General features: G+C 42.4%; 1 protein-coding gene across 1 annotated transcript in view; it reads right to left on the reverse strand.

Annotated features, from left to right (window-relative positions):
- tanc2a (tetratricopeptide repeat, ankyrin repeat and coiled-coil containing 2a) overlaps positions 1-22,250 on the reverse strand; it is a 58,186-nt gene that overhangs the window by 13,843 nt on the left and 22,093 nt on the right. Inside the window, exons 4-19 of the mRNA XM_008295376.1 lie at positions 12,984-13,123; positions 12,575-12,743; positions 12,188-12,490; positions 8,741-8,866; positions 8,386-8,652; positions 7,441-7,586; positions 5,994-6,225; positions 5,721-5,893; positions 4,268-4,348; positions 3,989-4,189; positions 2,060-2,194; positions 1,578-1,774; positions 1,382-1,490; positions 773-895; positions 527-664; positions 341-439 (exon numbers count right to left, since the gene is read on the reverse strand). Of these exons, the coding sequence (XP_008293598.1) occupies positions 341-439; positions 527-664; positions 773-895; positions 1,382-1,490; positions 1,578-1,774; positions 2,060-2,194; positions 3,989-4,189; positions 4,268-4,348; positions 5,721-5,893; positions 5,994-6,225; positions 7,441-7,586; positions 8,386-8,652; positions 8,741-8,866; positions 12,188-12,490; positions 12,575-12,743; positions 12,984-13,123 (2,639 nt within the window). The remainder of the gene's footprint in view (positions 1-340; positions 440-526; positions 665-772; positions 896-1,381; positions 1,491-1,577; positions 1,775-2,059; positions 2,195-3,988; positions 4,190-4,267; positions 4,349-5,720; positions 5,894-5,993; positions 6,226-7,440; positions 7,587-8,385; positions 8,653-8,740; positions 8,867-12,187; positions 12,491-12,574; positions 12,744-12,983; positions 13,124-22,250) is intronic.

Genomic DNA, 22,250 nt, shown 5'->3' on the forward strand with positions numbered 1-22,250 from the left:
GATAAGAAGTGTTGGGGCTCAATCTAAAAATGTTCTGAGAAATGATCATATTTTAGCTGCTGCACATGCTACCGACACTTCAGATCACACTTTCACTGTTCACACTTCGGGAACGGTGTGACATGAGGGGGCTTCATATGCTGCTTGATGCTCTGACAAACACCCACTTTTAGAACGTTTAATGTGATCGTTTTTGTCTGTAGAAAACTGAGACCATCCTGGTGTTTTATTTGAACAGTCGCGCGTCCTGCTGCCGTCCACCAACGGCGTTATTCTTCACATTACCACCAGACGACACCAAATTACACCGTTTGAGCAAGACGAGGCAGCGGGCGGCTACCTTGGCTCTGTGCTGACTCAGCATGGTGACGATGTCCAGATGACCGGCTGCTGCGGCGAATCCCAGTGCAGTCAATCCGTCTTGTGACTGAGCATCCACCTGGAAGTGCAACACAGGAGCTGAAACGGTCGTCTCTCAGGATTACGTTGTCATAAAGTGAGGCAAAACCTTAGCACTAGTTTTCACCTGAGCTCCGTGGTCGAGCAGCAGCGCCACGGCGTCGGCGTGGCCCAGGTGAGCGTGAGCGCACAGCAGGGGGGCGTTGTTGAGGACGTCGCTACGGTAATCCACGTCAGCCCCGCCTGTGATCAGCAACCTGCTCACCTGGACGGGTGGAGAGCCAAGTTACAGTCCGCCCGTATCAGCAAATGTATGCATATATATGTGTGTGTGTGTGTGTGTGTGTGTGTGTGTGTGTGTGCAGCGTTTTACCTTGATGTTGGGGGTGTAGAGGTTGCGCAGCGATGAGAGGACGGGGCTCAGGCTCTCTGTGCTGTAGGACATCCACAGCCCCTGCAAAACTGACGAGGAAACCCCAAGCTTTTTGCTCAGACCCTGGAGAACGAGAAGAAAACAAAAACCCTTTTCAGACGTGGATACGGAACACTGCGGCTTCATCGATGTGTGAAAGCGACGGCGTTCTGTCATTCAGACTGAGGTCACTTTAAATTAACGTTCCTCGTGGATTCATTCAGACGAAGCCACCACAGCTGAAGGAGAACCACGATACGCTCACGAGATTGAACAGTAAACTAAATATATAACACATAATAATGCACTAATAACAAAAGACTAAATCTAAACTAATACCCTAGATCATTAGTTTCAAAGATTAGTCATTTTTAAAGAAATGTGGTAAATTAATTGCTAAAAAACTGCTGTTTTGCTGCTTAAATTATTGAACATTTTCCACCCGTTACTTTTGTGATCTGCGGACTTCATTGCCCAAAAAACATAGTGGTCTCCTTATAAGCTTTCATTAATTCTGCTTTGATTTCTAACCCGCTGAGAGTCCTGTCTATGCTGAGCTACTGAGCTTGCCTTGTAGATGTGAGCCTTCAGGATGTGATGTCCGAGCTCCAGTGTCTGCTGTCGGTTCAGCTTCCCCTCTTGTCTGCAGAGCCAAAAGGCCAGAAGAGTGTGTCCACTCCTGGAGACAAACAAACAGATGTTTCAGTAAAAACACCTCCCCTCTATCTTTTTTCTTTCGTTGCCTCCCAGCCGTCCGTCGGTGTACCTGGGGTCGCAGAGGAACCTGTCGTCCTGGCCCTCCTCCCGCCACACCAGCCACTCCCTGAAGGAGGCGTGGTTTAGCATCCTGCTGCCGTCGCTTCGCCGCAGGAGGAAGGAGGAGAGCTGCTCCAGGCGCTGCGAGAACTCGGCCCACTGCAGGGTTCCTCCGGTCACGGCGCCGGCGTTCACCACCTCGAACAGCTGGAGGAGGAGATGAGGAGACGTAAGGTCACCTATCAGATGTACTCTTGCATTTTTTACTATATTAAAATACGTCCACAGACTCAAAAGTCTGAAGTCATGCAAACAACTCATCATATATTAAAACTATCATATTTAAAAGTTTCCCACTTGTGAGACGAGCTAAATGCTAACATCACACGCCACCATGTTACAATGACAAAGCTATTCTAAAGCTAAATGCAGCTGAGGCTTATGGGAACGTAGTTCTTTTTGCAGGTATGTGGTCATAAGAAAAATTCCAACCTGCTGGTCGGTCAGCGGGTGCAGCGACGCCACGGTGACGTTGAGCAGAGGCAGGACTCTCTGAAAAGACGACTGGGTGGGAAACTTCATGTTGAGCTGCAGCAGGTAAACCTCTGCTAGACTCACAGGAACCACCTGGAAACACAAATACACAACAATAAAAGGCTTGAAGGGTTCACTGTAGATCAAACTGTCTAAGTAACAGAAGAACTGATTGACTGCACTGGAGGAGAAACTAAATGATCACCTACACATGTAAATTAGTGAACTTCAGACGTTTCAGCTGCTCACTTTTCAACTCGACTACTTCGACTGACGGTTTCCAAACTATCACCGCTTTTGTAAAATATGACTTTCAGCCGGTTTCTAAAACTATTTCCAGCACTTCTGCTGAAATTTCAACAGCGCTGACGTTCAGTTGCTTTCTTCCCCGACTCTTGGAAATGACATCTCAGCTGCTTTAATCTTTTTAGCTTCAGTCAACAGTTCAGCTGCTTTCATCCTCCACACGTCGACTTCACCGTCACCGCTCGCACACAGACCGACACTTGAGCTGTTTGTAGTGAATGCACAACCGCCTCCGGGACTTCAACTCAAATTTTAATAGCTTTTCTGATTCTGATTCATTAAAACACAACAACGTTCTCCTCTGGCAGTTACTCTTAAATCTAAGTACTTGTATAATTCATTTGACAGTTCAACTGATTTCACTGCTACCTTGAACTATTATCGTGATTTTATTGGACACTGGCTTGTATTTAACTTCTGTTCAAACTAGGGACAAATAATTCATTAAATTCGTCCCAAAATTAAAATTTGAAATGATGCAATGAGAAAAATGCAAAAGCTAATATTTAGGATAAGCATTATGCAACATGTCTGACGCAGGATTAACTTTTATTCTAATTATTTTATTTAACTTGAGCCACGAATGACGTCCCTGTTGCAATCAATACTTTCTTATTGGAATTATTCTATTTTGATTTCATTTTACATAATGTAGACACAGCTTTTGTGAAAATTGTTTAATCTTCTACATCATTTTAAAAATGCAGTAAATTAGGGACGATATATCGGCAACCACATCGGTATCGGCTGATATTAGTGTTTTTTTCCGATATATCGGTCCGATGAACAAATTTAGCCGATGATTGTCCAACATTAGCGCCTTCGTCTCCACATTTGATATTGCTGCTATTTCACAGATGTTTTTACTTAAATGGTGCTTTAACGTTAAATATGTTAAAACATATTTAAATATGTTTTGTTATAATGTGGTCTGATTTGGGCTCCTTTGAATAGTTTTCTCACAGTGCGTACTTACACTCACTTTTCGCTGTGAGCAAAAATTGAATATCGACATCGGTAATATCGGTTATCGGTGATATCGAAAATCTTAATATCGGTATCAGCCAGAAATTTTAATATCGTGCATCACTGCACTACACGTTTGGAACAATTCATTCCTTTCGTTCTCATGCTTGCTATAAAATATGTAGCGTTAATATTAAGATGGTGCCTCGTGTGTTTGTTCTCCATCACACGTTTTAAATCCAATACACAGCAGATCGATCGAATTGAACTGAATATCGAACTGAAGCTTTAAAAAATTATACTAAAAATCGCAATATCTGATGGAAAACTGCAAATGGCCATTTTCTTTTTAAATCTTCAAGCACAAGGCCCACCCTTTTTTCCCCACTGTTCAGCTAGTTTGAGTTTTTGCATACAATCTGACAACAGAAGCTACCTGCAGGATTTAAATTTATGCTTGTGTTATGACACCACTACTTTTAACACAAACACTTCAGTGCTCCAGCTGTTTCTGTGACTTGAACTGCTAACAACAATTCCACAGCATAACAGAGTGCACTTTCTCTTTCTTCAGAGTATTCAGCCTTCCTCAGTCCTTCCCTGCCCCTCCCTCACCTTGAAGCTGGAGCTCTTCAGGACTAGATACCCCCCCTCTATCAGGTCCAGGGTCAGTTTCAGGTAGAGGTACGAGCCTCTGCTCAGGCTCTTCAGGTGGCTGATCAGCTTGGCCAGCGCTGTGTTGTCAAGGCGGCCGTTGCTCAGCGACACGTTGCTCTGGATCTCGGCGCTGCTTTGGATACGCTGCATGAGGTAACCCTGAGAAAACGCACACATAGACTCAGTACAGATGTGCAGAAAGACAGAAAAACACAAACAGGCGGTTGTGTATGTTACCTGCAGGTCCCTGTCTATGGCGCTGTTCTCCTCCATCCTGTCCAGGGAGATGCGGTGGAACGGCAGAGAACGAGTGATGTCCTGACGGAAACAAAACACAAAGATATTTTATAATTCTGATAAAGTTTTGTTTCTTAGCGAATCCAATCCCAGTTTGGATTTTGCTCACTGTGGTCTGCCAAAGTCAGACGTCGGTTCAAGCAGGCTGAACAGGCGACCGAGCTTTCCACAGTCACACAGCAGACGTGCAGTTTGTAGTAATAACGGTGATCGATTTAGCTTTATGAATAAAGGGACTCTGAATTGCTAAGATCCATCGGAAGACATAAGCAGCTTCTCATTTCAAGCAGCTAGGCAGCTAGTTGAGTTGCTGTTGTACACTTTTTCACATTGGTAGCGAAATCGTGTCAAAACAAACCTGCGAGGAGAATCTTAGAGTCCTTCTCCAGTCACTGACTAAACTCAGAAACACTCATCTCTATGTATCACATATAAATACTTAGAAGCTGCTTTCATTAAACAAATCGTCCCTTCCTGCCTTTACATGGCTTCGACGTAACTCGACACTGTTGCTTCCTTTATCCTTTACAGTCTGATAAGCCCCCTGCCTCTATCTACACCCCATCCATGTCACTCGCTTTAACTCGAGCACACCAGCTCACTTGCAAGTTGTAACACTGAGTGATTCAGCCATACATGTCAGAACTGATTGTAAAAAAAAGAATAATGAGGCAGAAAGCTTGACCCTGAAAACCGACAGGATCGGCTCCTTAGATTTGTTGAAACCCTGGAAGTCTGAGTCTGTGTTTAGGAGACTGTCATCAATGCACTGCAAGTTCAAGGTGGAAATACTCAGTCATGGTGTTGGCTGATTATTTTGCCCATGATGTGATGAAAAAAAAGCACATATGGACAGGATAACAATGTACAAAAATTGATTTTAAATACTCATTTTAGACATATTCTGAGGAAAAGTTCAGCCTCTGCTGGCTTACATGCTTGTTTGTATTTTCAATATAAAAGCTAATTTTTTTCATCAAATGGTCCAAGGCTGGGGCTGCCTGAAAACTCTCCCAAATCCAATTAGGAGCATGACAGAGGCTCTAAAGTTAGATTAAACTCTGACTGCACCCCAAAGACACACACACACTGGGGAATGATGTAACCTAGTTAGTTCATGATGTGGTCTTTGGCCTTAAGCTTTGATTACACTCCCTTACAGACACGCACGGGGGCGGCTACACAATGAATGGTTAGCTGTGGCTATTTTCCAGACCATAGGAGACCCTCACGTGGTCACGATTGGGAAAGGATACGACTGGCCTTAGAGATAATGTGAAGGCTACTGCTAGTAATCTGGACAATCCATGCACCTTAAGATCAACACAAAGTTCAGCTCAGTCGTGCAGCTTTTTGTGCTTCTTGTCATCTTTGTGTCTGTTTGTGTGTTTACCTGCTGACCGGTCCTGACAGTGGTGATGACCTTCAACCAGGACGGGAATTTCTGGATGTTTCGGGTCAGGAAAGAAGTCAGCGTGTCACCGTAGTCCGGCCGGTGGAACTCCGCCTCATTCAGCCCATCAATTAGTACAATAAGCCCCGCTCCCTCCACATGCAACTTCCTCTCTGGGGGGGAAAAAAAACCAAAACAACAACAATGTTGATCGTTACAGTCCCCGACTTTACAGAACAGAATCTAACAGAGAACGGTAGAATCGGTATGCACCTCTGTGGAGAGCGTCCAGCGGTTCCAGTATCCCTCTCTGAAGGGCGGCGCTCGGGTCCTGGATGCAGGAGCGCAGACTGAGCATGCTCTGCAGGTGCGGCGACCGGTGCAGCAGCTCCCGATAGGCCGCCAGCAGAGGGGCTTCGCTCAGCATCGCCGCCATGTTGTGGACGAACTCCGGCACCAGACAGGTGTGGCAGTTATCAGCCTGACAGAAATGATACGAGACCACCTGCAAGGAGACGGACAGGAAGGAAGTGTGCTCGTTATCGGCGGATTCTCAGTTCATGGGCTTTTTGACATTTCTGCTGGAGAGAAGTTTGGCGGTGAAACAGCGACAGAAATCAGTAACATGTGTATTAATGTATGGAGCTAGAGAAGAACATGACTCTAATGTGTGAAGGGTAAATTTACAGCTACAGCCAGCAGCTGCTTAGCTTAGCTTAGCATTTAGTCTGAAAAATGACCCTGCCTGGAATTAGTCACTGTAGAACTACCTCATATAAACGGGTTTTACATTTTAGTTTTTGTATGTAAACAAACAAAATATAACGTGTTAATTAATATGTATTTGTAGTTATATTTAACGGTTATCTTTGAAGGTAGCCGTTTCGTACTTTCCAGGTACCTTATGCTACTTTACGTTTGATGCAACATGTACTTGTAGCTGGTTAAAGTAGCATAAAGTAGAAATACAAGCAAATTACAAACACCTAATTAATGCAATGATTTAAACAATTTAGTGTTGTTTTGCAGATTTTAAATATTTAATTATGAATAATGACCGAGTAAAATCATGGAAAAACTATCAATTAACAGGTTAACCCTAAAACAATGACTCAATTCTTTTGCAGCTTTTCATAGTATTTTTTCTGTATTTAAATCAGATTTTTTTTAAAACTAATTTTACTGATATGTGCCAATTTTTGTAAAAAAAATTTAAAAAATTAAAAAAAAAAAGTATCTTAGGGATTCAAAAATGGTACGTATTTTTTTAAAGTAAATGTTTACAATAATGAAAAAAAAAAAGATTTTCCCTTTTTAAAAAAAAATAAAAATAAAAAATAAATATTGAGTTACAGATAATAGGCAGTAAAATCCCCAAAAAATGTTTACATGTTGACTCAAAAAAAAAAAAAAAAAAAAAAACATTTTAGCCTATTTGTATATAAGGTCATCAAATATCTGTATTTTTTTTTAAAAATAGGATTATATTCTTTTACCATGTGTGGCCACAAAATGACACGGTTTTTACTGTTTTTAAATAAGACAAATATCATTATTCACATATATTTGCTGTTATTTGCGAAATGCTACAGTATCACATTTTTTAATGTATTTTTTCTTGCACATGTGCTGTCAGTTTTTTCTTTTTTTTCTTTTTTACAGTGCACTAATCCCTCCCAGCACACAGTAGATCTACAGTAGGGATCAGTGAGGATGCTACCTGTCCAGCGAGCCTCCTCAGCCCCTCCTCCTGTCTCCTCCTCATCTCTGGAGTTCCCGGACAGCTTCCTCCTCCTCCTCCTTCATCTCCTCCTCCTCCTCCTCCTCTTCCCAGGGAATCGTGGGAGAAAGAAACCGGCTCCACATCTGGAACACCAGCAAAACATGTGAACACACAAACAATCTCCCTCTTTCTTTCTTCTTCTTCTTCTTCTTCTTCGCAGCTGCAGCAGCTTTCCTTCACTCCTAACAGCATGCACGCTGCTTTGGTGTGTGTCTTTTTGTTCCACTGCATGATTTAAGTGGGTTTCTCTGGCGGTTGGCTCAGCTATGTGTCTGGTTGCTGGTCGTGAGCCTGGCGGGTTTTTATTAGCGTTCTGTACGATGACTCAGCGCTTTCTTTCGGATGAGGAAGCGTGTAAATAAGGTTCTGTTCATGGCTGGAGTGACTTGCTGGGGGTCCATTGGCAAAGCTGCTGCCAAAACTGATGTATGTCCTCCCCCTTCAAGCACACACAAAGCCTTTTTGTCTCCAGACCTGGATTGTACACAATATTCTTACACAATTTTTTTGGCATCTTGGACAGTAACAAATCAATAGGAAACATTCGGTACAGTGAATTAAAACAGAAAACTCCGATCTACAGATGTTTCAGAATATATTCAAACCGATTTTGGTTTTTAGTTGCTTCTGCCCACGATCTACACTCAAAGGCCCGTAATGACAAACTGAAAACATGTGTTTAGAAACTTCCGCAAGTTTATTAAAAGGCGACTAGAACTATTTTTCTGCTTCCACTGACCAGTCAAATTGCAGCTTGCGTTCCCATCTGTCTAGACTCGTGTGACTTATGTAGGCTCAAAGCAAAGACAACAGCTTCTCTGCTGCGACGCTACATTCATCGATGTCATATGATAACTTTTTCTTTACTCTCGCTCTGCTTACGTTTGGGTATGGTCTGACTCCCGGCCGCGCTCGGCCACATGCGGTTGCCGTGACAACTGAGCGCCACCAGACGGGCGATGATGGCCGTTTTGCCGAAGCCCATGTTGCCGACGATCACCACGCCCCGTCCGGTCGCCGGGTTGTCGCTGCGGAGGCACGCGTCCACCTCCTGGAAGAGCCACCCCCTGCCGGTGAACAGCCAATCAGACGAGAGGCCGGGGACCTCGAAGTGGAGGGGCTTCAGGTTGAGGGAGGGGGTGAAACGGACTGCAGGAAGAAGAGAGAGAGGGATACGCTGCTTATTAAGATAACTGCATGTCTGTGGGTTTAACAGCGTATCGGTATGTGTGTTTACCTCTGTGGTCCGGTTGACTACGACTCCCAGAATTCTGTCGGGGCATTCTGAGGGACGTCCTCGAGGGGATGTGTCTCTGCTGCTCATCCAGATAGGCCAGATCTTCAAGGTGGGCCGTACTGGTGGCTAGAGAGAGAGAGAGAATGGGAAAGAAACGTTCACAGACAGTAGGAGGTAGAAGCTTTTCCAGTCTGCTCCAGTCTGAATTCTAAATACAACAAAGATCAAGTTTGGTTTCAGGTTCGGGACAAATGCTGATCATCTAACAAACTGTCGTCTCGTTTTGCTCCCAAGAAGCAACAATGAAGCATTTTCAATTCACAGATTGAATTTTGAATTGACCCAAGGGGATAAATAAAGTTTGAACTGAATTCTTCCTCCAAGCAGTGCTGGCTGAGGCTCATGGGTAATGTAGTATAAAGAATCATAACAAACTCATTGAGAAAATAGGATTTCACTGGCAATGTGTTTACTGGGGAAAAACCAACACAGTCTATTACGTTATAACATTTAGAAGTGTTGGTCGGCGTCTTTGTAACTTTGCAGAAAGCTGTTTCCAGTCTTCATGCTAAGCTAGGCTAAGCGTGTCTTGACGCCTGCTCTATCATTTGGGGAAACACACTTCATCAGACCCCGTCAGAGCATGATGGGGTGGAAGTGGCCGAAACGCACAGGCAGTACTTGGCTGCTGATGCCAGTTTAGTTAGCGGTCAAAATTCTGTTTCCACCATTGGCAGCAACAGGGAAGTGGCAGGCAAGATACGCTCCATCATTCCCATCCGCGTTTACGTCCGCACACACTGAGCACGCTCGCTGCGTGTGACGTCGTCATGTAATCTTCTGCGATTGCGGGACACTTTTGGGTCGTATGAAGTTCACACAGCAGATCACATACAAGTCGCATTTAATTGGAAATGTGAAGGAACTCACAAAAAAAATCGATTTCACAAAAAAAATCTGAATTGAGCATCAAGTCCTGCAGTGTGAACGTAGCCAATCTGTGGGATTGTTCAGTCAGATAATACGCTTTTATCCTGATTTGTGACATAAAATGTCATGTCGGAGTCAGAATCCAAGGTTGTTGGTATATTAAGGCTGTTTTTAATGGGTTCAGTTTGTTTTTCCAAAAAACTTGTCGGATAGCAAGGCTCAGGATTGTTAAGGGTCAGGTTATTGAGTCAGGACTGTATTGTGTTTGTGCGACCTAAAAATGACAAAAATGACAAGTCGTAGTGTTGTAAGATGTTTTGACCAGGAGCAGTGGCTTCCTATTTTTTTCATTGGTTGCTTGGCAACTTCATAGTCAAGTCAAGAAACCACATAAATGTTCCTGAATGGTGCGCAACACTGAATTCAATGGTCCCTTGTATGTGATCTTTGTGCTCAAGTGTCGATGGTAACAAATGAATCCCCAACTGTACGAACACATCATAACGTCTGAATACGACGACAAAAAAACCCAGAATCTGAAAACACTGGCAGCTTGTGTCAAGGCCAACAGCAGTCACTCAAATTTATGGTTAAAAGTAATAAAATATTCCACTGAGGGATCTATTGTTAGTGAAGGGCAGACAGGATCAGCGAGATATTGTCCGAGCAGTGCTGAGTCTTGAGTTCCCGCTACAGCTGCTCTAAAGCTGAGCTGAAAGCCAACAAAGCGCCGATAATGTCAGAGACTTTAAGGTGCCTCCACTCCAGATAAAAAAACAGACAGAAACGTACCATAAGTTTGATCCAATCAATCCAGTTACATTCCTCTGAAACAGCAGAGAATCTGAGCGCTGGCTGTGCTTTGTATCCTGCCTCTATATGTGTGTGAGAAATGTCATACATGTCACTTCCTTCCTTTCCCAAAGGACTCGTAGTTTTTAGCTTTTATGAAACACACCGAGACAGAAGGAGGGAAGGGAGGACGAGGTGTGAACAGGCGTCTTCTCCGTATTTCAGCTTGGCGGTTTTGTGTCGACACATTCGGAACAACAGACACAGTCAGAGCTCATTATCACCTCGTTTTTACATTTCTGCTTGTGTATGGATCAAACAAATGAGAAACGAGTGCTAATAAGGCAGCTTTAGGGGTTTTATGTCAGAGCCTTTTTATTTGCCAGTGTTTAATGCACAAGACTGGCATCAATCTTCCTATTTTACTGCAAGTATACGTCTGAAATGGTCGTCAAGTTAAAGGTGTCTACATGATAGAACATTAATGAATAACTGAGCTCTGTGCTGGTAAAGCTAAACAAGGGGTAAACTACAGATACAGACAGAAATGAGCTTATTATTTACTTTTCTCGTGACAATATATATATATATATATTTTTTTTTTATCAAGGGCATAGATTTGGTTTTAGAAAACAGGTAGTCTCATATGCACCACACTCCGTCTTGTTCATATGACTTTATACCAGTCGCTGTTGTTTTCGTGAAACATGAAATACAGCAAATTATGTCAAAATCGCGCTTCACATAATATTAAAAAAATGAACTTTTGCATTGTTAATCTACAGATCTTACTTAAAGTCATTTTTCAAGTTTTCTTTTCTGTCTTATTCGAGAGTTAAATTTAAGGAGGTCGCAAATAAAGTTTGCAGTGTGTTTTTCAGCCCCGAGTGGTGTCTCCAAGGTTCAGAAAACAACCCTGACAACCTTGTAGAAGCCAATAACGTAACAGCGGCCGATTATGTAATTAATGTGCCATTTTCAAAATGCAATAGGCCGATAATGTAACAAAAGTCCTGAACCAATAACGTAATATCTTTTCAGAAGTTATTATGTTTTCGGTTCAGGACTTTTATTACATTATCGGCCTATTACATTTTAAAAAGTGCCAATTTATTATGTTATCAGCCATTGTTACGTTATCTGCCATTAATACCCTATCATGTTATTGGTCGTCATTACGTTATCGGCCATTACTACGTTATCCGCCGTTGTTGTGTTATCGGCCGTTACTATGTCATCCGCCGTTGTTACGTTATTGGCCGTTATTACATTATCGGTCATTATTACGTTATCATGTTATTGGCCGTTATTACATTATTGGCTGTTATTACGTTATTGGCCGTTATTACGTTATCAGCTTCTACAAACCTTCACTGATCACACAAACAGGCAGAATTCAGATGGAAGTGATGGGAAAAAAAGAACGTAACCACGCTGGGACAATTACTGTTAGGGCTCTTGTTGAAAATAAAAAAAAATTAACCACAGCTGACATGAAATCATCCTCATTCATTTCGCTGTAAGTGTGATAAACTTTAAGCCCTGAGTGGACACACAGTTCTCATGGTTTTCTCGCTATCAGCAGTGAGCTCACTATAACTAAGAAAGAGTGACACATTTCCTTCCTGACAGGAAAGTGTGTGTGTGGGAGCGGACTGCAGGAATGGAAACCACTTGACTTGACTTCTCTACACACACACACGCCGGATCCATTTGCCAACTTACCAGCGACTGAATTGGGGCGGGGCATGAGGTAGAGGGGGATGGAGTGGGTGGAGCCGGGACCTCGGTCCGGGTGCAGTTTATTGAGGCTGTAAGTGGAGGCGGCCATGTGGTCCTCCACCCTGTACAGGAAGCAGTCGTTCGCGCTTCCTGCTGCCGCCATGCAGGAAGACGAGGTGGAGGCCACCACCGGCCGACCTCCCTGCTGCCAGAGGTTGAGGCTGCTGCCATGGTAACAGTCGCTAGGATACTTGGGGCTGTCGTCCCTCTCGGCAGCCGAGTCAGCAGAGTAGCTGGTCAACGTGGCTGGAAGACAAAAGGAAAGGAAACGTGTAAAGCGACGGCAGTTCAGCACTTTAGTGGTCGGCGTTGGAGGAAACGGTGTCTCACCGATGATGCCGCTGTCTCTGCTCTCCAGCGTTGAGGAGGGGGAGGCAACGGAGGCGTGGCTGGGGGAGGTGTGCTTGTTGTTGTTGTTGCCCTCCCCTCCAGCAGGAGGCTGCAGTGTGGAGCAGGGGGAGGTGTTGCTACTGGCCAGACTGGAGGAAGGAGACATCCTCTGGGGGAAAGACAAGAGACGCAGAGAAATTTTATTGCGTATACGTGCATTAAGATATAAAAGATTTACTTGTAAATGATCAGATCACATTTTACTTCCAGTTATTGGAGAAAATCAGGTCATTCCAAAAGAGTTTTCCGTTTTTTTTCTTCTCACCGAAACATTATTTATCATTTAAGCTTTTCAGTTTGAAAGTGTTTCGGAGGTTAAACTCAACCTAGACGAGCGCGAGCCGGTTACCTGTCCGTCATCCTGGCCGTGGTAAGCAGAACCTGGCTCTCCACCCACGACCTTATCCCCCAGCAGGAAGCCCAGCCGGGTCATCAAAGCATCAGCCGCCTCGTCCACGGAGGGGGGCGGTCCCAGCTCCTCATCCTCGCCTGGAGAGTGACGAAGAGGAAATGGTTCTACGCTAGTCTCAAACTGAATTGTGACATAAACACGACCCAGAAACAACCTCGGCACAAACCGTCAGCAAGGGATGAGAGAGCAATTCTGAAACTGAGCTCGCACCAAATCGGAATTTTTTCGTCAAAATATGTTTAGAACATATGAAATCTTCTTTCTCAAATCTTGACCCAAAGATCTTAGATTTGTTTGGCCCCATACACCGCTAATATGGAAGCAGCAGCTGTAAATGAGAGCTACAGACTCGTTGCATTGTGAAAATAAGACGTCATAATAACACAAGATAACAACTGTATGAAATTTTCATATGCAAATATTTTGTCTTTTTTACTTTATAATAGTTCATATGGAAACTATGAGCACATTTAGAGTCCAACTATATTTTAAAATTAAAAAATAAACTATATTTTTACAGTTTTCTATAATAAACATTTTCTTGTCATTTCTGTAATGCTATTTTTTGCCATATATAACATATGTTGGTGTCAGTATTGTCCTTTACGCTCGAAATAATTTATTTTCTGACCACCTGGTGCTACAGAAAACCAAAAAATGTCAACAAACAAGTGACAAAACATCAACTTTTAAAACTATACAGCAAAGTTATGAGCAAAACCGACCTATTCACATGTCTAGCTTCTATAAAGCAACCTTAAAATGCAACATACTCCAACATTCACTCTCTTTTTTATCTCTGTTTTAGTCTCAACCAACTTCTGCAGGAAATCACCCGGATCAGTGGTCGCTAACCTTCACGCTCCATATAATCCGTGCAAAACTTGCGTCCTTCCCATCAGTTTTAAGTTATATGGGTACTACCACAACATGAAAGCAGCGACTTTCACACTGACGCATTAAACTCGGAGACCTTCTGAATCAACTGATTAACACTCAGCAGGGTTTGTGACTCCAAGCAGCTCCTCTCACACACAACTGGTCATGTGACTCATTATGAATATTCAGGATCCCGGCTAAAAATAAATAATTCAACATTTTGCTAAATATGCATATTTGCCTTCCTGCTGCGAGTTAAATGAGGAGGACCCAACAGAATAGTATGAAGCAGCTTAGCTTAGCACCAAGACGATCTTCCAAAGCTAACAACATCCACCTACAGGTACCTCTAAAACTCACAAATCAGCTTGTTACATATATCTATGGGCTGAACTATTCCTTACATGGGATCACTGACATCCTGAAATGGACGAGACTAAACATCAGTGGGAGGTGCTGCAAGGAAGGTTTCTTATCTTTGGATGGAGACAGACCGGCTGTTTATATTAAAGTCTCTCTCTGGTCACTGAACAAACCAATAAAATGCAATCCTGTGTATCAAAATGACGTATTTAGAAGCATTTTGAATGAAAATAATCCCCTTCTGCCTCAAAATGGCTTTGATGTAACTGTACGCTGCCGCCTCCTCTAGAATTTGCAGATCTGTGAAGTCCCGACCTCTCTCCTGCTCGAGCACACCAGCTCACCTGTCAATCTGCTCTACGTTATACAACAAGAAAGCCTGCAAGTCGACAGGGCGTTTGTGCTATAGCAAACCCCAGAACTGTGGCACACTGCCGTTACAAGATGGAAATGATAAAAACATATGAACCTGTCGACAAGGTAAAAGTTCATTTTCACAAGAGGGGAGGCTTCAAGCTAAGCTAAGCAGCTGCTACAGACATGAAAATGTTATCGTCCTCCAAGAAAAGCAAAAAAAAGTGAACTATTCCTTTAATATCAGCCATGCCAGTGTGTTACTGTGCAGAAAATCAAGCAACGAGCATAGCTGCCGTGATGAGGGGGGAAAAAAAAACTCAAGTAAAACACGAACTGACCACCAGATGACCCAGAAAAATCCTCCAACATTTATTTCACTCTCGTTAATGACCACAGAAATTCACTGTAAGATTAAACCGACTACAGTCTGTTGCCCTGGCGACCCGTAGCCCCGCCTCCTCACACCGGTCAGGTAGAGAAATGGCTTTAAAATTGCTTCATAAATCTATCCAATCAAAGGAGATTATGAAAATAGAACAAATCATTAGAGAACTTAATATCAAACGCACACACACACACACACACACACACACACACACACACACACACACACACACACACACACACACACACACACACACACACACAGAAGAATGTGAGCCACAGCATGAAAGCTCATACTCTGTGTGTCTCCCCGACGGTCTGTAATTACAGCTATAAATTGCTGACTGTTGGACAAAATACTGGAGAAGCATCGCAGACGCACACACACTGAAAACACAACCAGCCAAACACAAAGCGTGTGTGTGTGTGTGTGTGTGAAAGCGTGTGTGTGTGTGTGTGTGTGTGTGTGTGCGAGTGTGTGCGTGTGTGGTCAGTCAATGACAGGGTGTGCGAGTCTTTTTTAGAAGAAGAAAAATAAAATGGAAAGATCAGATAGACGGCGCAGCGCAGACTTTTCCATTTCTGTCTCGTTAACTAGTCCAGCTTCTGATTCCTTGTGTCGGCCGCTCGGCCCTTCATCCCTCCATCCTCTCTCATCTCCATCCTTCTTCTTCTTCCCTTCACTCCTTTATTCTTTCCTTCATTTCTTTCTCTTCCATCCTTCTTTCATCTCTGTCTTCCTTCCTTTTCGTCTCCTACCTCCTCTCTTCCTTCTTTCCTATTTCTCTTTCTGTCTTCTTTTCCTTCTTTCGATTACTTATCTCCTTTGGCTTCCTTCTTTCTTTCACTGGTTGCCTTTATTCCTCTCTTCCTTACTTTCCCATCTTTTCTCCTACATCCTTCCTTCCTTCCTTCCCTCGTCTCTCCTTTCTTTCTCTCTTTCCATTTTTTCTCCTCGTCTTCTCTACTATCCTCGTCTATCTATCTCTACTATCCTTCATTCCTTTTTCCTTCATTTTCTTCCTTCCTTCCTTTCCTGTCTTTTCGCCTATATCCTTCCTTCCTTCCTTCCTTCCTTCCTTCCTTTCCTCTTCTCTTCTTTCTTCCTCGTCTTCTCTACTATCCTTCATTCCTTTTTCCCTTCAATTTCTTCCTCTTCCTTCCTTTTTGTATTTCTGTCTTTCTTCCTTCTACCATTTCATTTTTTTCTCTCTTCTTCTTTTTTACGTCCTTCTCTCCATTCTGTCCGTCCTCTTCCTTCCTCCCTTATTTTCTTTCCTTCTGTCTTTCCTCGCTTCATTTCATCTTCTTTCCTCCTTCTGTGTCGATACCTTCATTCTACACTTTCTTTCTCTGTCGTCCCTTCTGTCCTTTTTCTTTCCTCCTTACTTCTTTCCTTTTAATCTCATGTTCCTTGTCTCCTATGTCCTTACATCCTCTCCTTTCTTTGTGTGGGCTCAGTGTCTCCACCCTAAGAGGCGTTATGGGAAACACAAACTGTAACTAACAAACTAGCAACCACAAAAAAACACAACTTCATCCTTGATACTCTACATCACCACCCCAGGTTCTGTACATTGTTTTAGTCTGCAGGCCAGTTTTCATCCCCTTAGACGACGACACCTCTTCCCCGACGACGTCCTTTGACACCTTCAGCATCATCACTCAGCCTTTGAGTTGGTATTGACTGTTGCTATCAAGGCTGCCAATATCAATATTCTTCTAAAAACCAATGTCTGTGGAAGTACGAGGTCTGTTTTAATCAATCAAGCTGACACTTTGTGGTCACAGAGGCCACGCAAGTCATTCTATGAAAATCAACTCAATCTAAAAAGCACATGCATGTTTATAACACAGCTAAATCTCAGTGTCAGCACCAGCGGTCGTGAGGCTCGTCCTGCTCATTGTGGTTCTAAAAGAAATGCAAAACTGTACAATGGTGCAGTGATATTAACACAATCCAACAACTGAGTTCACTCTAAATGGGACCATCATTTACGAAGGAGATTTCAAACTTTATGGATCGGGACCATAAAAATATCGGGAAAGTGTTTACAAAAGTCATAAATCAAGGTAGAACAGGGGTCTTTTTCTCATTGCCTTTTTATATGATTTGCCACGAGAAGAGTCGCCCCCTGCAGGTCATGAGAAAGAATGCAGGTTTAATCCACTTTTGCATTGGCTTCGCTTTTTAGAGGCTACATGGAGACTTCTTACGTGTGGTTGACAACCCAACTGTGTCAAAATATAATGGTCCCAACATGGGTAGAGAACAATAAACTGCCAATTCATGACCATCAGCAAGCCAAGAAAGCCCAAATGTGTAATTTTCTGGCACACTGCGATGCCTCCATCGTATACAGTAATCGTAATTATTGCTAATGTTTATAATTCTGTCTATCTGCCTGTAAACATGAAGTGAATTATTGTAAATTATTAGGCTTCTTGTTAATATTTAAACCTACACCCACAACTGACTGATCACAACTGTTGTAATTAAGAATCATTTGACATTTTCTATTATTATGTATTTACTCGTTCACATCTTCACTGTCAGGTTTACTGATTGCTTTCACAACATGCACAATCCAGAAACATCTATGCAGCACTATTCACCAAAAATAAGGAAAGTTATTTAAAGGGGAACACATTTTCAATCCCATGTCTTCTCCAGCCGGCTTTAATTTAAGTTTTTTATTTTGAAAAAAGAACCCTAAAATCACAAATCACGTGACTCCTGCTGATCCAACTGAACACCCAGGCATCATGTAAATCATTCAGTCGTCAGTTCATTTATTGAGCCCATAAACTTCTGAGTGTCGCATTAAAGATTAATAGAATAAAGTAGCCGACTGGATTTAAATCAGCCGTCAGGTGTTTGGCAGGCAGCCGGCTGGATGAAATCGGCTCGACGGCACCGTTTAGCATCTAAAGTGAGAGTCTTAAATTTTCATGTAGCCATTAACGTGTGATTAAATTTAGTGAATCCCCCCCGCCGTGAACTGCAGTTGTTCTCTTAATGTGCCGATCCAGTGGGTTGCAGGTGAGTATGTTCAGCTTAAAGACAGGTTGGTGGATTTAGAGAATGTAGATGGTTTTTCTGGGTGACATAGCGATACAGCCCAACATAAGAAAAATGAAACTATAAACTAACAATATAACAGATCAGACATTTCTTTTAGGTTCTATCACCAACCTACCAGATCCTTCAAATGAGTTGATCGAGGTTGTACACTTTCATAATCAGTTTGAGCGTAGACAGAAACAGAATGTTGTTGACGACGTTAGCCTGATAGCTAGCTAACTAGCATGACTTAGCCTTTCCTTATTTGTCATTGCAGATTTACATGGTTCAGTGCATTTCGCAATGAATTTATGTTGGATTTGGCTCAACAACAAAAAAAGAAAAGTGACACGGCAAGTACGAAACTGCGCTTTGTTAAAACACCTCCAATGGTTCCATCTCTCATAACCAGACATGATGGCGATGTGGCTGTTAGCTAAAGTCAGCGAGCAAGACTCATGACGGTCCTGGAAACTGCAGCGGGTTTAAACATAGTGTAACTATTTATGTGGCGCAAACAAACTAATTCTATATCTAAGTTGGTGTCAGTTGTGCCACCTAAATCCCAGTTTAATCCACAGTTAACAGTCCTGGTTAGGCATCGACCAAGGTTTATCAGGGCCGATACCAATGTCGAGGACCGGTAATCAAGAAAGGCCGATACCTAATGATGGAGTCACACGGCATCTAATGTTTTAACAGCATGTGATAGAAGACAACCTGCTCTTCTTAACTAGGCTTCTTCATTAATAAGGGTGACTGCAAACGAATATGTAAACTAGAAATAGGAGTGATTAAATCAGGATGCTCTGCTCTGTTTAAGTGAGATCGATTGAGGTGGATCAGCTTGTCTCCTGCTCTTCTTAATCTTTGCTTTCTATCAGTTTTCTTGCCCACTAAGGTCCATATCTTAAAGCATTATTAATCACTGTTTTCCGAACACTGTTTCGAAGTAATGTGTGGCTACCTTCTAACTTAGCCGCTAGCCATTAGCATAGCCTTAGCCACTGTGCGAGTAGCTAATTTCCTGGTTTGTGTTTCTTGTTCTGTTTTCGCAGTTTCTGCTTAAGAGACATTTCTAGGAAGTATCTGAATACCTGAAGTATCGTATGTAATTTAATATAATCGGCGAATAAAAATAACAAAACTGATCATCTGAAAAAATATCGGCCCCAAAAATCGATCAGGCCGATAATGAGTCTATCCCGACAGCTGACGCCAAGAAATAAAATTATAAAGACGTACATGTGCATAATATGGGATCTTTAACCTTTTAAAAGTGCAAATGCTAAGAAGAAGATACCCAAGTTTGTTCAAACTCCCCAGAAACATTTCACAAAATCAGATTTGCTATCAACAGTAAATACGGAAACACACGACCTCCCCAACACTGACGTACAGACAGCTAACGTCAAACCCGGTAGAAACCCTTATACCACAAACTTCGGGACAGAGAGAGTCCATCACTCTCACCTTCCTCCCGTCTTCTTCCTCCTCCGTCCACCTCTTCGGCGGGACGATCCGCCCATTCCCGACACAACTCGGAGCTCTCGTCGCGGAGCCGACAGCAGCAAACGTACAACAGCAAGCGCCGCAGGACGGACGAGGCGTGGCTGACGACGCCCACCGTCACGACACCTCTGCCGCAACCGCAGCCGTCCGTCGGCCTCCACTGGTGGCGGACGGACGAGCGCCTGTGCCGACACCACTTACTCCTGGAGCGGGCGCACGCTTTCAAAATAGCCGCCGTGCAGTCCATGGCTGGCTGGCAGCGAGCTTCTGATTGGCTCAGAGCGTTTCCATGTAGGGGGCAGTGTGAATGGAGTCAATTACAGTCGTACGCTTCATTCTCTCTATTAAGTTTACTTGGTGAAAAAGTTGATGACATCAGTGTACGCTCTTCTCTTTTGGTCCTGAGCTCCTCCTTCTCCAGAGTACACAAAGGAGAAGAGGGAGAAAAAAGATGAAAGAGGTCGAAATGGAGAGATAAGACGAGAGAGAGACGCTCCAAGGAGAGAAGAAAAAAAAACACCAGAGGTTCTCCAACCTCTGAAGCAGAACGAAATGCAACAAGCAAACTTCTCACATGTTCAGTCTTTGTTGCGTCTCAGAGGTGAAACCAGAATCCACACGGACATGAACGCAACTTCTAAACCTGACCAGCAGATCTGGGTTAAATACCTCCAGTGGTTATTGTCCTCTTCAGCCAACAAAAAAAAAAAAGCAATCTTTTTCATTCACAGGTAGAGCCCAAAGCAAAGAGAGAAAACAACATCTGAAGCGCCGCGTGGAAAAAAGTCTCCAAGATGATGTCCAGTTTGGTCAGAAACACAAGTTTCCAAGCGTTCAAAGAGTCTTTCTTTCAACAGCAGAGCCTCCATATCTGGTCTGAAAGACGACCTCCCTCGTCTGACTGCACCGCAAATCAAAACCTCCCCTCCTCCAACCCAAAAAAAAAAAAAAGGAGAGAGAAGAAAAAAAGAAAAAGAAAAACACGCTCACACAGGGGAGAAAGAGAAGGACTGCAAGAGCATGGACTTTAGTCGTCGGTACAGGAGGAGCTGAACCGAGACAGTAATCTGTTACATGTCGAGAAGCACGAGGAAAGTTTCCAAAGACAGTTCAGTCGTGTTTGGTCCGAAGAGAAGAAAAACACGAGCAGGCAGAGAGAAAATGAATGAAGGTCGGCAGAGCAGAGAAATGCTGCAATTAAAGCGAGACTCCTTTTTTTTTTTTTCCAAGAACAGAGGAGCGTCTGACCACAAATCACAGGATTGTAATCCACTTCAGACCAGAAAATGTGAAAAATGTAGACGGAATAAAGAGGAATAAAGGTGGTCGGGTCTGTCGCCGAAGAAATTAGTTTTTAAAAGAAACGGAGAAAGACTGGGTTGAGACATACAGATAGCGCTGGGCTGAGATTTACAGAGCGGTCATGAAAAAATAATAAGTGAGAGAAGTTGCGTAAAAATACTGTAAAAAGGCCGAGAGCTGGTCGGATGGTGTAAGAGACAGAAATGTCCATCGTGTAGAAGGCAGTTTGTGTTCGTAAAACACAGATTCAATCAATTTTTTTTGAGCCATAAGAATAATGAGTAGAAAACGACACAGAGAGGCAACAAATCCACTGTGTTTTAAGTTAAAATTTCATGAATTAGTCGACTATAGTGTTTTACAAACAATGTTCAAAGCACATTAAAAAAAACATTACCAATAAATATTAAGAGAAGATTTGAACAAGTGAAAGTAGGTGTGATTTAAAAGGAGCTGAGATCTTTAAAACATACAGATTCAGACCAAAAGTGACGGAGCTTTGTGTTTCTGTGAAAGGAATCCGATTATGAACAAAGAAACCAAAGAATCAAATCAATACTTACATTTAAAAGAACAATTAAAGTCAGTATGTTGAGGAAATATGTTAATTAAGACGAGTGAATAATCATGTCAAACTTTCTGATTTCTTTTAAAAAGAGTATTAAAGAAAATGCATCTAAAGTAAACTATCAGCTCTGAAGGGCAGCTAGTTCATGAAATGAAAATGAAATGAAAAATACTTTATTCATCCCAGAAGGGAAATTCAATCAATTCATGTTATTATTATTGTTTTTTTAGTGAATATTTTGATGTTTATTGTGTTGTTGTTGTTTTTGTCATTTAAGTTTTTTGTAAATGTATTTCTTTGATTATTCTTCTTTCTGCTGCTTTCATTCAGGAGTTAGGAACGTTTGTTTAATTGTTTTGTGTTAACTCAATGAATGAAATAAAGATTTAAATTAACAAAATTAATGTTGTAATGCCTTCAATTTAGGCCTTTTAATGCTGATCACTTTACCAAAAAAGAAACAAATAAAAAACATACAGTCGTTATGCGATTTAATTGGATTTCTGTTTTGCTGGGTCTCTGTCATATTATTACTAAAATTCAAAGCTGAAATAATTACAACACATTCATTTATAATTTGGTATTTTAAAGCAGAATCTGTCCATTTATCTTTACGGAGCGTTGCATCAAGTTTCTTTTTATGCTTTGGTCCTATTTTCCTCTGCTTCATGCACATAACTACCGACACTGTTGTGTTACTACGACTCATTGTTTAGTTCAGCTTCGTATTTACTTTCATTGACCTCATCGTGTTGTTTTCCACAACAGCAGGCAA

This window comes from Stegastes partitus, unplaced genomic scaffold (assembly GCF_000690725.1).
Source record: "Stegastes partitus isolate 25-593 unplaced genomic scaffold, Stegastes_partitus-1.0.2 Scaffold1041, whole genome shotgun sequence".
NCBI classification, from domain to species: domain Eukaryota; kingdom Metazoa; phylum Chordata; class Actinopteri; family Pomacentridae; genus Stegastes; species Stegastes partitus.